The sequence below is a fragment of the Thamnophis elegans genome, chromosome 1 (genome assembly GCF_009769535.1).
Source record: "Thamnophis elegans isolate rThaEle1 chromosome 1, rThaEle1.pri, whole genome shotgun sequence".
Classification (NCBI taxonomy): domain Eukaryota; kingdom Metazoa; phylum Chordata; class Lepidosauria; order Squamata; family Colubridae; genus Thamnophis; species Thamnophis elegans.
Window position 1 is genome coordinate 124,379,543 of NC_045541.1, and position 16,900 is coordinate 124,396,442.

General features: G+C 42.6%; 1 protein-coding gene across 1 annotated transcript; it reads right to left on the minus strand.

Annotated features, from left to right (window-relative positions):
* Positions 1–1,765: 1,765 nt before the first annotated feature.
* Positions 1,766–3,901, minus strand: LOC116513655 (SCAN domain-containing protein 3-like). The gene has a single exon (XM_032224819.1). The coding sequence runs from the start codon at positions 3,880–3,882 to the stop codon at positions 1,885–1,887; it is 1,998 nt and encodes a 665-aa protein (XP_032080710.1). The 5' UTR covers positions 3,883–3,901; the 3' UTR covers positions 1,766–1,884.
* Between the last annotated feature and the right edge of the window lie 12,999 nt (positions 3,902–16,900).

Consider the following 16,900-nt stretch of genomic DNA (forward strand, 5'->3'; position numbering starts at 1 on the left):
ACAGATAAACAACACAGTCTATTTCAGATGTGTTGGCATGTACATGGCAAGAAAAATGAATCTTTCAAGTTTACCAGACATATGGCATAGAGAACAAAACTGTTATAGAATCTGGTAGTCCTACATTTGTGGATTTTGACCAAACCAAAAAGTCTGTGAAACTCTCTTTAAGGTATTTGAAAAATGCCTTCTCAAAGGTAAAGTTCTCCAATTTCTTCTGAGTTTTCTCTTAAGATTTTATTTCCAATAATACCAGCATTCTTACTGCCATTTTCCTTTCTTTATTTACAGTTTAATCTTACATCTCTTGCTAGTAAACCATTTTCAACAACATATAATAGAAGTGTTCAAGCTTTTCACAGGTGTACTGAACATGGGCATCCAAAAGGCAGAAAAGTTTTAACCAAAAAGTAAAAAAAAAACAAAAACCAAACAAACAGCTTTTAGAAGAGATGTACAGAATGGGAGAAAAGTAGTGCTACCTTTTAGTGTTTTTAACCTCAGTTAAAACAGTTCCAACAATGAACATACACAATCAAAAGAAAGAGTTTTGCTGTTGTTAGTATAATCTTCCCAGTGGAAAGTGATTGCTGTTTCCAAAGAATCATTCAGAAATCCAAACAAAAGCTTGGAAGAAATACAGAAGGTTTTAGGGAGACAGTGACAGAGCACATAAAGATAGATCCATCAAATGCCAATTCTCCAGAATAACCCAGTATTATTATGCCACTTTGTGATGAACAGGATTAATGAAAGGGAAGCTTGCTGAGCAGTCTAGTTAACTTTGGTTGTATATTTTTATAGAAATATAGAAACACAGAAAACAGAGAAAGTCCTAGTGATCCATCGTGTCTACCCTTTGAGGGTTTTTTTAGTTTAGTTTTGTTTTTATGTTATTGTGTTTTAATTTTTTTTTTTAAAAAATGATGGACATGTGTTTATTCCAAGCATTGTCAAGCTTAGAAAATCAGGAGCCAAAGTGGATAAATGAATGAATGAATGAATGAATGAATGAATGAATGAATGAATGAATGAATGAATGAATGAAAAGGTTTATTGCATGCTAACAGTCACTACAAGAATCTGAATTATTGACACTAAAAGCAAATTGGCTGTAGATAAGAGTCTATTATCTACGGACAATTCAATGTGGAGTTAGATCTCTTGTGGGTACAAAGCGACTTAAGACTGATGACATGCTTGACTCCTCCCTTGGGCTCTGCTTGGTCATCTCCTACAAGCATGAACTTATAAGTGTTGTTTGTGTCTGTGTGTTTGTATGTATATATAACAATTATATGGCATAACATTTAAAATCCTTATTGGAATCCTCCAATTACAGTTCTGTTATTCTGTATTATTCTGTATTTCTATCTGTATAAAGGACCAACCATTAGAAATATGTATATTTTTCATACTTTCCAAGCAGCTATATTTACATCCATGCATGTGAAAATGAATGTGCATCAACTTTTTTGTATGTATTAAAGTCACTGGATAGTGTTTATTATTTCTATATTACTATTTACAGTATACACTTATCTAATTAGAAGCACAGTAAATCAACAGAATAACAGACTAAAAGAGTTGGAAGGAACCTTGTAGGTCATCTAGTCCAGTGGTCCCCAACCTTTTTATCGCCGCGGACCAGTCAGCCTGTGATAATTTTACCGTGGCCCGCTGAGCGCGCGCAGGGGTGGGGGGGCGTTGTTCGCGACGACACATTGATTGTTTATATATCAGATTGTTTTGATTAAACAACTTTTATTTTATTGTATTTAAACATGCCTTACAAAATAAAATACAATTACATAAATATAAAGTGCTTTAACATTTTAACAGTTAAACTTTAACTAAGCGCTCTAGTTACTAGAATCTACTGAATCAATGAGAACCCTGAGCTTGTTTTTCTGCAACGAGACGGTTCCATCTGGGGGTAATAGGAGACAATGACACCCGAAGTGTCTTGCTTATGTCCAGTTTATTTCGTTGTTTTGTTTTGGTTGCTGTCACTGCAGAAAACCCTGCTTCACACAGATAGGATGTTGGAAAAGGCAAAAGGGACTTAAGAGCTGTAGTGGCAATCTCAGGATATTCCGCCATGACTTTAATCCAGAACACCGGCAGAGTTGTTGTCTCAAATGCAGTTTTAAGGCCGCCGTCATTTGCAATCTCCAGCAGTTGATCTTCTTCTTGTACAGACATGCTACATTCATCTGGTTTGTTGACAAATGGGTCGCGGATCCATTCCTTACCAGTTCGTGGGTCTTTTGTGGTTGGGAAGTAGCGCTCAAACTCTTCTAAAAGCAAAGACATGTGATCGTGCACCAACTGGGAGAATGAACGCTCAGGCTCAGTCTCTCCTAAAATCCCCGCTAATGTCTGAAACATGTCCAAAATGCCTCTGTTCACACGCCGTCCCCACAACTCCAGTTTGGCTTTAAATGCAGCTACTTTGTCAGCCAACTTGAAAACAGTTGTCATTTTCCCCTGAAGGGACAGATTGAGTTCATTGAGCAGGCTAAATATGTCACACAGGTAAGCCAGTTTTGCAAGCCATACCTTGTCACTGAAATGTGCTGCCAGTGGTGACTTCTTTTCTGAGAGAAATCTTTGCAATGGCTCTCTTAATTCAAACACCCTGGATAGTGATTTGCCTCTGGATAACCATCTTATTTCTGTGTGTAAGAGAAGGCATCTGTGCTCTGTGTCCATCTCCTCACAAAGCTGCTCAAATAGACGCGAGTTAAGGGCGTTTGCTTTGATGTGGTTAATAACTTTAACCGTATCATTAAATACACTGTTAAATTCTGGTGACATTTTTCGGCTTGCCAGCATTTCCCTGTGAATGATACAATGTGTAGATTCGCACTCAGGTGCAACCTCCTTAATCCGAGCGGTTAAACCAGACAGCCGTCCGGTCATGGCAGCAGCTCCGTCTGTGCATATGCCGACACAAAAGGACCATTTTAGTTGTCCTGATATATAACCATCCAGTGACTTGAACAGTTCTGCTCCTGTGGTGTTGGTTGGCAAAGATAGTGCACATAATAAATCCTCATGCACATCCTCCCGATAAAGATATCGCACATAAACAAGTAGTATTGCCTTGTTGTCAATATCTGTAGATTCATCAACCTGTAGTGCGTACCACGGTGATGTATTAATCCTCTCCAACAATTGTGTCTCAATGTCTTCAGCTATTTCATCAATGCGCCTAGTCACGGTGCTAGCCGACAAAGGCACATTTGCTACCTTTTTTACAGCAGCCTCTCCTAAAAGTTCACGACAAATGTCTTTAGTGGAGGGCAAGATCAATTCTTCACCAATAGTGAATGGCTTTTTAGCCTTAGCAATACGGTTAGCCACCAAATATGATGCTCTCAGAGCATTCTCCTTTATTGCTGTGGTGGCCCTCAGAAATATCTTCTCTCCTTTGTGTTCCCTTTTTTTTCTTTCAAAATACTGCAGGGGTTTGTCTTTTAATCCAGGGTGCTTGGCATTCAAGTGGCGAAGCAGTTTTGAGGGTTTCATTGCCTCATTAGAGAGCCGCTCACCACAAACTATGCAGAGCGGGGTTGGCGCGTGGGAATCACCTATCCCGATAAATCCATATTTCAAGTAGGACTCATTGTATTGTCTGTTAAAAGTTTTATATTTCTTTGATGCTGAAGGCTCTTCTTCTGTCTCTTCACTGGGCCTTTTCTTTTTCCCAAGGAAACTTTCTAACGACATCTGTTTCGCTAATTTGTGGGTTAAATTTGAGCAAAAACAATATACACCTACACCAACCACTGTAAAAATGAGAAAGTACCAGTGAAAAGCGAGAAAAAGATGCAAAACATCAGCTTGCCCTCCCCCCCCAAAAATGTACCGACCCATTTTTGTAGTTTTGTTATAGCTGGAGTTACCCTAGTTGGGGAACACTTGTCTAGGTAAGTATTTTATTAATGTAAAAAAACTCCCAGCCCGGAGTACCCCTTTAAGTAATCCATATTTCAGTAAACTGATCTACCGTCAGGCTGTTGCTTGTAAACTGGACTAACTATTTCTAGTTAATTTCTAACTATTTGAATGGAAGATTATATGCTTATAGTTTCTATTCTTTTGTTAACACACAACCACATTTTTATTCTTCTACAGACACCATTTTTAATTACCAGGATAGTACACCAATGACAGCACCATGATCAGAAAATGTTAGATGTTGCATTATTTTCAATATGTATTTGTAAATATATGCCAAATAGATTGCAATCGCTTTCTGGACTTCCTTTAAATTTGCAGGTAAATGCTGCAATAGATATATAGCTCCCATCAGATTGATGATCACCCAAAAATGTTATTCATTGAATTCACTGTGAATCCTTTCTTAGTAAGTGCATTCAAGCCAGCCTACTACTAGCTGGTAGCCTCTCTGTCCATTCACCAAATTATCTGGGACAGGGGTGTCAGAGTGACATCGAAAATGTCAAGGTAATAGCCATGACTATGAAATTAAAAGCCTATTTATTCTTTTATTTGCATCACATAAAAACCAAGATGGTTCCCATCTTGAATTTTTCTAAATACATCCTACATACAACCATGATGCAGGAGTTTTCATTCAGCAAGAAAAAGGACTTGAGCCAAGTCAACATCTGGAAATCTTATCCCAGTCATATCCAACCTAGCTTATTTTTTGAGATCACCTCAAGGCGAGCTGGAGCGGGACGCGCTGCACCACGAGTTGGAGAGCTTGGAGAGGCTGAGCGCGCAACTTGGAGAGCTGCGTCTCAGCCGCCTGGAGCCCGAGCTGGAGGGGCTGTGGGCCGACTGCGCCGCTCTGGAGGCGCTGCTGGAGCAGCTCCTGGCCGAGCACGAAGGGCTGCAGGAAGTGCGCAAGCCGGGCGCTCCGAGAAGCGGCAGCTGGCCTCCGACTACGCGCTGGTACTGAGCTGGAGCTGCGCGCAGAGCCTGGAGCAATACGAGGCCGAGTTGCGGGCGCTGCAGGTGCTGGAAGGGGGCTGCCTGGGCCAACAGGACTTGCGCAAGCTGCGCGCGCAGAACCAGGAGAGCCGCCGGCGCCTCGAGGAGCTGTGGCGCTGCTGCCGGGAGCTTTGCGCGCTGGGCGAGCGGCTGGAAGAGGAGCGGCTGGCGCAGCAGGAGAGCCACGGCGCCCAGCTGCAGTGATCATGGCCCCCAGCCGCTCCGCGGCCCGGTGCCAGGTACTCCGCGGACCGGGGGTTGGGGACCACTGATCTAGTCCACCCCTGCCCAGGCAGGGGACCCTACACCATTTCTGATGAATGGCAGTCCAATCTCTTCTTGAAAGCCTTTGGTGATGAAGCTTCCACTTCTGAAGGAAAGCTGTTCCATTGTTTGATTGATCTCATGGTCAGAAAACTTATCCTTATTTCTAGATTGTTTCTCTCCTTGATGGAGAGAGTTTCCATCCATTATTCTTTGTCTGGCCTTCAGGTGCTTTGGAAAATAGGTTAACCCCTTCTCTCTGTGACAGCCCTTCAAGTATTGGAACACTGCTATCATGTCTCCCCTGGTCCTTGTCTTTACTAGACCAGCCATCCTCAGTTCCTGAAACTGTTCTACATTTGTTTTAGCATTAGGGTTGCACAGGAACAAAAGCCAGCAGAAGAGATGAGTTGGAAAATTGGTGGGGTATAGACACTGGGGTACAGAGAAAGGAATGCCTTCCATTATGGGAAAGGTTGCTAGGAAGGAATGGAAATATTTCTGAAAGCTCCATTCCTAATTTTATGTCCTCTTGTCTTCCAGTCACGGTCAAGTGACGGAGGATGGAGTTGCTATTGAGAGGCACAGAAAGAATTTCAGAACATTCTGAATATCTTTCTTATCTTGTTTAAAAATACATATTTTCAAATAAGGTTTTCTTTGAACCCAGAAGAATAAAAAGAACTCCATCTAGGACCAAGATGGCAAAATATGCATAAACACGTTTCCTAGTCTTTTCTTCGAAGGACATTCTACAATCATGTTGCCCATATTAATAATAATAAAAAAGCACACTTCATTGCTTCTTGCTTGTTAAGTACAGCTGAAAACAAGTCTCTAAAGATGAAATCAAGCTTTGAAGTGGAACGCACTGCAGGAAATGAAGTTTCAAGCAACTTGGTCCCAAGGAATTTGGGCTATATAGTCAGGAGGAATTGAGAACCTAAGAATTAAGAGCCTTTTACAATTAAAAACGAGCAAGATTTTTAATAATCAATATGATGCTTATTTCCTATTTTGGTAAAATATAATCTGTGTCTTAGAGAACACTAATAGAAGCACCATGCAAAATTAATTTTTCAGTAGAAAAGTATATTATTGCTATAACTCACGCATAATTCAATCTTCATAAATTTATTATTCTGTGGTTGTATCATGCTTAACTCTAAAAATTCTGCCTTATGTTTGTGACTCAATTACTAAAATGGAAAATATGGCAAACATTTTGCACAGTAATAACTGGACAAATAATTTAGGTAGATAAAACTTCCTTCCTTGGTCTTTGAAGCCTGGCTTTTCTTTGTTGGGAAATTGAAAGCAAGAGACTATAAGGCACAATTATATTATTTTTGTGTACTGTAAATAGATGGGAGGATGGGTGACTGGACAAGTGGTTGGAGATTACGTCTGTGTGTGTGTGTGTGTGCACGCGCGCGCGCAAATTAAATAAATTTATTTATGAAATTTATAGCACACATTCCATTATTTTTGGAGGTAAGGAAATGTACAGGGGGATATGGTTGTTTTAATTATATTTAAAATATTTACCACAGGAGTTCCTTTCTATCTAGTTCAGGATATTTCATGCTGTCTTTGGAACATGCTGGGTCTTAGGGCATTAAAAGGCTGACAGTTTTAAGCAGCAGAAAATCATAGGATAATAGTAGCAATGCAAAAATTCAAATTAAAGCATCTCTGACAGCCTCTGCTTGAAGACCTTCAGTGAAAAGGATCCCACAACCCTTCAGAGTAATTGGCTCCACTGTTGAACTGTTCTGACTGTTAGAAAGGATTTTTTTTTCCTCCTTCACCTAATGTTTGGTTGGAATCTATCTCTTTATAACTTAAATCTGTTATGCCCTACTGGTATCTGTCTTGCTCTTTTAGAAAGACTTTTTCTATGCTGCCTTTATCTCCCCTCAGTTTTCTCTTCTCAGAGTTACACTTCTTCAGTTTATTCAATATCTTTTCATAAGAATTGATTTCTGGTCCTCTGATAATCCAGTTTCCTTCTGAGAACCTGTTCTAATATCTCTGAATTCTTCTTAAACTGCAATGCGTCGTGCTGGTGTCGTACTTCAGATAGGATCTGACCAATGCAGAAGAAAATGAAACGATTCCTGCAATTTTGAAATGATACTTTCATATTTCCATTTTCCACAGTGCTCACTCATTTTGTTTTTAATCAACTACCATGCCAACCTCTTTCATAAGAACTATGCTAAAACAAGATATATTTCTTATTCTCTACAAATGCATTTTATTTCTGTTTCCTACCTGCATAGATTTGCATTTATTTCTGTTACGTTTCATTCTATTTTTCCCCCACAATAGTTAGCAAACATGTGTAAATAACTGAATAACTTTCACAATGCATCAAAAGGAGAAAAGGACTTATGCTAGAAAATAAAAACTAGAGAGAAAACAGAAATAAATCTCTTTATATTTACTATTATGTCAATAGTATTACTAGTAGGTCTGTTGTGAAAATAGTGCATAAAATCAATTCAGAATTGTAAAATTTTAATTCTTGCGTCTGATGATTCAACTTTCTGACTGTATGTGTAATTTTTTCTAGCATGGCAGTTGAAGAAGCAATACTGATCCACATCACAATTGTGTAATTAATGTTTCCTGATTATAATTTTAATTATTAAGTAAACAATATTGTGTCCTATTTTTAAGCTAAAAATGTGATTACATAAATAAATAACTCTGGAGTACATTCAATTCATTTAGTAATTACCTCACTGAAAATTAACTTCATATAACTTAATGACAACCACATACGAAAAAGTGTCTCTTTCCTGAATAACCTCTCTAGGTTTTGGAATAGTCATTTAGATGTATGCTAATCTAACCAGGGTCAGATACCAATCATGTAAGATCTTGTACTGGTTTGTTTTCTGAGAAGCTGAGGTGAATTCCCGTGGCTTTCATAATAGCTGCCATTTTATCTTTTCTATAGCTGTATCAACATTAGTATCCCAAGGGTTTTCAAAGTAGGAGCTACTAATTTTAGTTGTAATATTTTTTCACTTTGTTATTTTGATTGTCCCAAATAATAATAAATAATCAAATTTTATATATGGGCTAGTTGCAGAAGTTCTAATATCCCTGGTAGCCATTAGTGATTTAACTTGGTACTTTAAAAAAATGGCACTTAAAAAAACTCATGATAATTGGTCACAAATTTGCTGTTGTATCTGCCCTTTATTAAAAGGCTCTGTTCCTATTCAAATATTTTATTATGTAAAGGTTACAGCTTCTTAAATGTTTTATTTGAAGCAGACCTATTTTTTTTTCTAATCAGTTTTGTATATTATTTCTGTCTTTCAGGAAATTAAAAATTGTCATTTGCAGATTTGAGAAGTATTCTGTCTACAACTTCATTCCTGTTATTCATAAAAATGTTGAACAGGATAAAGTTCAGAACATAGCCAGCGTACCACTTAATACCTTTCTTCAGTTTAATGAGAAAACATTGATGATCACTTTTTAACACTGATTTCTGATCCAACTACATATCCCCATAATTGTTCTGCCATTTAGTCTATATTTACTATCACTAATAAAATATTACACAGTGCAACAAGACAGAATATGGTACAGCAATATGGGGAAAAAAGCTCAATTTATCTTTAGCTATACATGATTTTAATTTGCATTGCAAATTGGAAAATGTTTGAGGCACAAGTCCAAGGGAAAAACTATCAAATGTTGGGAATGAGGAAAGGCTCAAAGAACCTGAGCTCAATCTCCAGAGAAATTTAGCATCATAACTGAGAAACAGTGAAACAAGGCAGGGAAGAAAATTAAAACTGTTAACATCGGCTTTATTCCAGTATTATTAACCTTGTAAGCTGCCTAGAGATATCTTGTGGTGGCATGGGCGGCAAACAATTTGAGGAATAAATTCCTTTTCCTCTTACCATCAATATCATCCTAAAACCAACACCATGTATTTCATTTTATTTCAGCACTAAATTTGTTAGTACATGCAGTCCTCGACTTACAGGCCCAATTGAGCCCAAAAGTTCTGTTGCTAAGCGAAACCGATATTAAATTAGTTTTGCCCCATTTTACAACTTTCTTGACATAGTTGTTAAGTGAATCATTGCAGTTGTTAAGTTAGTAACATGGTTGTAAAGTGAATGTGGCTTCTCCATTGACTTTGCTTGCTATATTATGACAATAGGTGATCATGTGACCCCCAAGATGATGCAATTGTCATAAATACATGCCAGTTGCCAAACATCCGAACTTTGATCATATGACCATGGGGATGCTGCAACCATTGTAAGTGTGAAAAATTGTCATAAGTCACTTTTTTTTCAGTGTACTTGCGTGATGTCCTCCTAGGATGACTCCTCTGACTCTTCCTCAGAAGCCGGCTCAAAGGAGAACGAGTTCATTCCTGGTATGGAACAGAGTTAATTACTGACCCTGAACAGCCAGCAGAAAGAGAATTACAGGCTTCGACTGGGGCAGCTTGTAGGCCAGTGAAGAGTAGGGGGAGGGGCTGCCTGCAGTGGTGGATTCAGAGCACACAGGGCAGAGAAATGCAGGTCTGCCAGGTTGCTCAGGTGAAGGTCCTGCCCCTGTTGATGGGCTGTACCAGTAAGCTATTTAGCACAGCAGGCAGAGGGAGACATTGTTGGGAACAAAGTGTGTGTGTCATGGCCATGTGTTTGTTTCGAATTTCCTACTTGACTTTTGAGATTCTGAACTTCTATAACCACAGAGCTAACATGGATGGGCTTTCAGTTTTTGCCTGGAGGCTTTGTGTTTACTTATAGGATTCAATTGTTTGGGCTGCTTCCAATTGTTTCCTGGGCTCATTGGCCATTGCCTCAGGGATTAATCTGGGCTTGCTTGTGGTTGACATTGTTTGGAACAATTCTCAAGCTGTGTGAAGAGAACTGCTGGAGAATACCAATCAAACTCTCCATAAACCACACTGATGTGTATGCGTGAGTGAGTGGGGCAGCACAACTTGTAACTTCAAATGGTCATTAAATGAAAGTGAGGACTACCAGTATATATGAAGTGAAATATTAATACCACTTTATAATGCCTTGGTAAGGCCACACTTGGAATACTGCATTCAATTTTGGTCACCACAATGTAAAAAAGATGTGGAGACTCTAGAAAGAGTGCAGAGAAGAGCAACAAAGATGATTAGGAGACTAAAACATATGAGGAACAGTTGCAGGAACTGGGTATGTCTAGTATAATGAAAAGAAGGACTAGGGGAGAGATGATAGCAGGGTTCCAATATCTCAGGGGTTGCCACAAAGAAGAGGGAATCAAACTATTCTGCAAAGCACCTGAGGGTAGGAGAAAAAGCAATGGGTGGAAATTAATCAGGGAGAGAAGCAACTTAGAACTACGGAGAATTTTTCTTACAGTTAGAACAGTTAATCAGTGGAACAACTTGCCTCCAGAAGTTGTGAATGCTCCAACAATGGAAGTTTTTAAAAAGATGTTGGATAACCATTTTTCTGAAATGCTACAGGGTTTCCTGCCTAGGCAGGGATAGACTAGAAGACCTCCGAGGTCCCTTCCAACTCTGTTATTCTATTCTATTCTATTCTATTCTATTCTATTCTATATCTGGTACTGTGTCACAGAAATAGGGTGTTACTAATGTTTATCATTTTACAGTTCAATCACATTGGTTTAGGGGTTCTCAAAATGGAGTCAAAAGAATCCTAGAGTCCACACTGTCCACCCTGATCCCCCTCCCCCCAGTGGGGTTAGTTGGAAACATCTTGGTTTCCAGAGCTGATGAAGAACTGCTGCTGCTGCTCTTTTTCATAAGGGACTCTTAATGGCTTTTCTGGGATAGGAGGATAATCTCCAACCTAGCTGGAAAGGGGACAAGTGGAGATGCAGTTCTTTACTGCCAACTTCTTCCTCAAGGGATGTATAATATGACCTACAATGAAGAAGATCAGCTGCTGCTTCTGCAAGCCATTGACTCAAGACAAAGGATAGGGAAGAAGAATTCAAATGTTTTCATCCATTTAGCTGATTGAAACCAGAGTTCACCTTTTCTTTGCCAATACATGATCCCATGTTTTTCCTTCTGAAAACAGGAGAAGTAGATAGTGTGATTGAACAACAGATTTTTTTTTAAAAAAAATATTCCAGCAGTAATGGAACCAAGTTTGATATAGTGATTAAAGTACCAGACCACTAACTGGGAGCCCATAAATTCTAATCCCACCTGAGGCAAAAAGCTAGCTGGGCGACCTAGAGCCAGTCACTGTTCCTCAACCCCAGAAAAAATGTTTGGAGTCTATTTTGGAGCAGGCAATGACAAACCATTTTCAAAACATTGGCAAGAAAACTGTAGGGACCAGTCCAGGCAGGCATTAAGACCCAACACTGACTTGAAGGTACAAAAATATAGCCAATAATTCAATTCAATTCAATTCAATTCAATTCAATTCTTTTCTCTCTCTCTCTCTCTCTCTCTCTCTCTCACGCACACACACACACATACACACACACACACACCACAAACACACTCACACTCACACACACAGACAAACAAACACGCACACAAACACAGATAGTCTAGCAGACTCAGGATTTCAGTTCTTTAATCCTGGGCAGAGTGGTCTAGTGAAGTTTCATGAATAGAATCTTCTCCACAGATCTGAGAGGCTAGCAAAAGACATGGGAGTACTAATGGAACAGACTCTACAGTTATTTTGTGGTGTGTCTCAGCTGTGCATTGTGTGGATGCTCAATGTGGCTTATTTATTACATTTCCTTCCTGTAAAAAGTGCTAAGAAGAACTTATGTTGCTTTGTCGTATTTTGGACCTGGGGTTTTGCCTCACTTTGCCTCTTATGTCTCCTCTGGATTCACCCTGATTGTTTGTTTACTAGTCTCTATCCATGCCTGACCTATTTGACTGGGAGTACAGTCCAACTTCAAAGTACCATGGAAGGACTTTTTCAAAGGCTGCTTATTTTCTACCAACTGTGAAATAGCCCAAGTGTGCTTAGTTCTGGCTATGGCAGATTTATTGCCTTCTAATTTACGTCCTAGCTGCCACAAATAGGCAAAGAAAGAGGTTCTGTAAAATCAATCTGTGACCTTCCACTCCAAGATTCCCCCTTGGCTTTTCAAAACATGTTATGCTTTAGAAAGAGCTATATAATGGATGCTCAGAAAACACTCAAAAGCTGCTGAGGATAAATTTATTAAACAGCCTTTATTATAGCTCACTTTAGTTGGTGCTTCCAACTTCCTTGGAAACTATGGTCCATATCCTGCCTTCTTTGAAAAAGGATCAAAAGCAAGCAAAAGGCCAAAATTCTGGAATTAACTTTAAAAATTTTCTTAGAATTAAAAATAATTGTACAAAGAGCAGGTTAGAGAAACAATGAAACAATGATATGGAATAACATATGATTTACATATATATGATTCATATACCAAAGCAATTAATAGCAGAGAGCTAGATCAACGGTCCCCAACCTTTCTGGCTTGGCAGATTGGCAGGGGAGGGGAGAGTGTTGGTCTGTGTGAGTGGCAGACATGTGCACAACTCCATTTGTGCAAATGAAGCTTCACATGCTGCTCACGCAACTGGAGCTATATATGCATATATGTTTGCCTCCCATTTGGGTGGTTTGGTTCTGAATGGGCTGTGGCCCATTCATAAAAATCAGTAGTGAGCTGCAGCCTGCAGATTGGGGTACCCTGGGCTAGGCCAGTGGTCTCCAACCTTTACCGCTTGGCAGACCAGCAAAGGGGGGGTTAAGAGGGGATGGTTCCATCTTAGTTGGCAGATGTGCATGTGAGCACATGTGTCCCTTTGTTCCAGCAGTGGGCATGTGCATGCGCCACTCACACAAATGGAGTTACATGTGAATGCACAGTCACCTACCGCTTGCATGGCCCAGTTCCAAATAGACCGTGATCTGATGGTTGGGAACCCCTGGGCTAGACAGTCACAAAATAGTGGTCCTGAAGTATATTTTGCAAATTATTATCCAGAATTCTGTTTCCACTATGTCTTCTGTAATCAGGAACATTTACTAGTATCTCATTACTTTTTCAGGCAGGTAGGCACACCTCCAGAGAAGCGCATGCATGAGTTCCGGATGGCCGCCAGCGTTTTCAGCTCCAGCTGGCAGGCGGAACGAAAGCATCGGAAAATACCTTCTACCTAGCGATTATTCTGGCGGCAATCCCAGCAGCAGGCAGAGGATGTTGCAGGGAACCCAGCCAGACGACCGGCTAGAGTGGGGCTGCTCTTGGACAACTTCTAACTTGTGTGACTGTGATCGCTTTGGAGGCTTCTCCGGATCCAGAGGTGAAGATGGCGGCGGCGCTGATGGCGGCGCACCGGACAGTTTCTTGTAGCGGCGACTTCTCCCTTTGCCTTAGAGACCTTGAGAACTCGGGAGGCTCGAAAGTCCTGGCGATTTTGGGGAGCATAAGAAAATTTTTGGTCTGTTTTATCAGCGTGGACTTGGAGAGAGTGTGATCAGCCTGGATGGCGCCTAGGGTGATCGAGCGGCTAGCTTGCGGTGGCCATTACGGCCCTCCTGAACTCCCCCTCAGCATTTTTCGAACTGCAACGGCTGTTTTTCCACCTTACGGCGGTTGTGAGAGCCTTTAGGACTTACGGAATTAGATCAGCTGGTCCTCTGCCTGCAAGGAAGAGGGTTGTATTGTGTGGCACCGGATAGAGGCAGGCAACTGTTGTTACTTGTCTTTGCGGCCTCTTTGGGTGCCCCCACCCCCATTTTACCAGACTTTCCGCTGTTGTAAGACCTCCCCGGTTTGCCCTTTTCTGTGGCTGGGGGGGGGGCTTCTCTCTTTACCACCCTTTCCATTTATGCTAGCTGGCTCCCCCAGGTCATGCTTATGGACCAGGCCTGTTGCCCCCCCCCCCAGTTTTACACCTCTGCTCCCAGACTACAACCATCACTGCCCACTACCATCCCAGGAACTTTATTTTAGCCACCTGGACCATTACGTTTCTTCCATCACACGCTCGGAGAAAGAGAACACCCTATTTCCTCTGTACCTTGTCGGCACCAACTGGCCTATTGCGCTTTCGACCCATGAACTTACGACCCTACGTACGGACTTACTCGCCCAACATCAACATCTTCTGTAATATCTGTGCAATTTCTTCCTTGTATGTAGCGTGTATGTGGATGTGTCATGAGTGAATGATCCCACCTCTTTTTAATTTAGTGTAATCCCTTTTCTTTTACTATATTGTTGTATTTTAATCTTTTTGTGAGGGTTGTGTGAGTGAGCACTTGGGTTTGTATGCAAGGACTGGAGTGAAACCGGGTATCCCCCACACTGAATGCACTGCAAAAGTGTTAGGGGGGCCTGGGCCTATTCCCATCCTCAGGATGACTGATTCGAAGGGCCTGCCAGGGAATTCGAAGGCCATGGGGGTGGGTGGAGGGACCACGGACACGGGAGTGGGCCGGAACATTACTGTCTTAACGGGAGGGGCAGATATGGCGGGGACTTTAGGGCTAGCCATTACCGGGGAAGGAGGGTTCTCTACGTCACAGAGATCCCTCCTTCCGGTCCTATCAGTCCCATCCAAAGCCAGATGGCATGAGTAATCAGGACCCTGGGCTCAGGCTGTTGTTGCTAAATGCCAGGCTCCCCTTGTCCAGGACCTAATTTTAGATGAGAGGGCAGACCTGGCATGTATTACTGAAACCTGGCTGGGCCCGGAGGGAGGAGTCCCCCTCACTAATTTTAGATGAGAAGGCAGACCTGGCATGTATTACTGAAACCTGGCTGGGCCCGGAGGGAGGAGTCCCCCTCACTGAGATGTGCCCAGAGGGTTTTCAGGTGCTTCATCAGCTGCGACCTCAAATAAGGGGTGGGGGAGTGGCTATTGTGATCCGAAAGTCTCTAGTTCCTCGTAGGATCCCTGCTCCGGAGCTTGTTGGATGTGAGTCCTTGCTGGTGAAGTTGGGCCTTGAGGGTCAAGTGGGTCTGTTGTACCTGCCTCCCAACAGCATTGCAGCAGCCCTCCCCTCGCTCCTCGAGTCAGTAGCCGAGCTGGCAGTTGAGTTCCCAGGCTAATTTGCCTTCGCTCGGTGAGCACTCTGATGGAGCGCAGGAGTTCATGGCTTCCATGACAGCCATGGGCTTGACCCAAGTAATTCGGGGCCCGACTCACTCAGCGGGTCACACGCTCGACCTCGTATTCCTCTCGGAGCAGTGGAGTTGTGATCTTGGTCTGAGGGGTAGCAAGATCTTGCCCCTGTCATGGTCGGACCACTTCCTACTGAGGCTTGACTTTCAGAGGCCAATCCCCCACTGTAGGGAGGAGGAACCGATTAGGTGGTTCCACCCCAGGCGCCTTATGGACGCTCAGGGCTTTCAGACGGCGCTTGGTGTTGTTCCTGATACTCTCGTCCATAGTCCGGTGGAGACCTTGGTTGCTGCTTGGAATTCAGCAGCGTCGGAGGCTCTCAACCGGATTGCGCCTTTATGGACGATCCGAGGCAGTGGATCCAGGAAGGCTCCTTGGTTTACTGAGGACCTTCAGGAGATGAAATGCCAAAAGAGATGCCTAGAGCACCGCTGGAGAGCCAGTAAATCTGAGTCAGCCTGAGCACTTTTAAAATCCTGCATCAGAGCCTACCTCCTGGCAATCCGGACTGCTAAAAACACCTACATTGCCACTCTGATTGCATCCGCTGAGTCGCGCCCAGCTGCCTTTTTCAGGATAACCCACTCCCTCCTGAATGGGAGGGATACGGGTGATCCTTTACGAGGTAGAGCTGAGGAATATGTCCAATTTCTCGCGGATAAAGTTGCTCGGCTTCAGACGGACCTGGACTCCAATTGCGCAGAGCCAGCCGAGGTACCAGGAGAGAGTCTTGAGAGACATCTCTGGATTGATTTTCAACTTGTTACTCCTGAGGAAGTGGACAAGGCCATGGGAGCTGTGAGTGCCTCCATGTGTGCGCTGGACCCGTGCCCCTCCTGGCTGGTTGCGAAGAGCAGGGAGGTGACACGGGGCTGGATCCGGGCGATAGTTACCGCCTCCCTTTGGGAGGGGTTCTTTCCCCCCGCATTAAAGGCGGCAGTGGTGAGACCCCTCCTGAAGAAGCCATCTTTGGATCCAGCCATTCTAAATAACTATCATCCAGTTTCCAACCTCCCTTTCGTGGGGAAGATTGTTGAGAAAGTGGTGGCCTCTCAGCTCCGGCAGTCCTTGGATGAAACCGATTATCTAGATCCCTTTCAGTCGGGATTCAGGCCTGGCTACAGCACCGAAACCGCTTTGGTCGCGCTGATCGATGATCTCTGGAGAGCCAGGGACGGGGGTCGCTCCTCTGTCCTAGTGCTCCTTGACCACTCAGCGGCCTTTGATACCATTGACCATGGTATCCTTCTGCGACGGTTGTGTGAGGTGGGGGTGGGAGGTACCATCCTTGGGTGGTTCTCCTCCTACCTCTCAGACAGGTTACAGTCAGTGTTGGTTGGAGGGCAGAGATCGACCCCTAGGCCCCTTAAGTATGGGGTGCTGCAGGGTTCGGTCCTGTCCCCCCCTCCTGTTTAACATCTACATAAAGCTGCTGGGTGAGATCATTCGACGGCACGGGATAAAATACCACCAGTACACGGACGATACTCAGTTGTATCTGTC

Excerpts from the sequence above, each read along its gene's own strand:
- LOC116513655 (XM_032224819.1), bottom strand. The coding sequence starts at position 3,882 with ATGGGTCGGTACATTTTTGGGGGGGGAGGGCAAGCTGATGTTTTGCAT.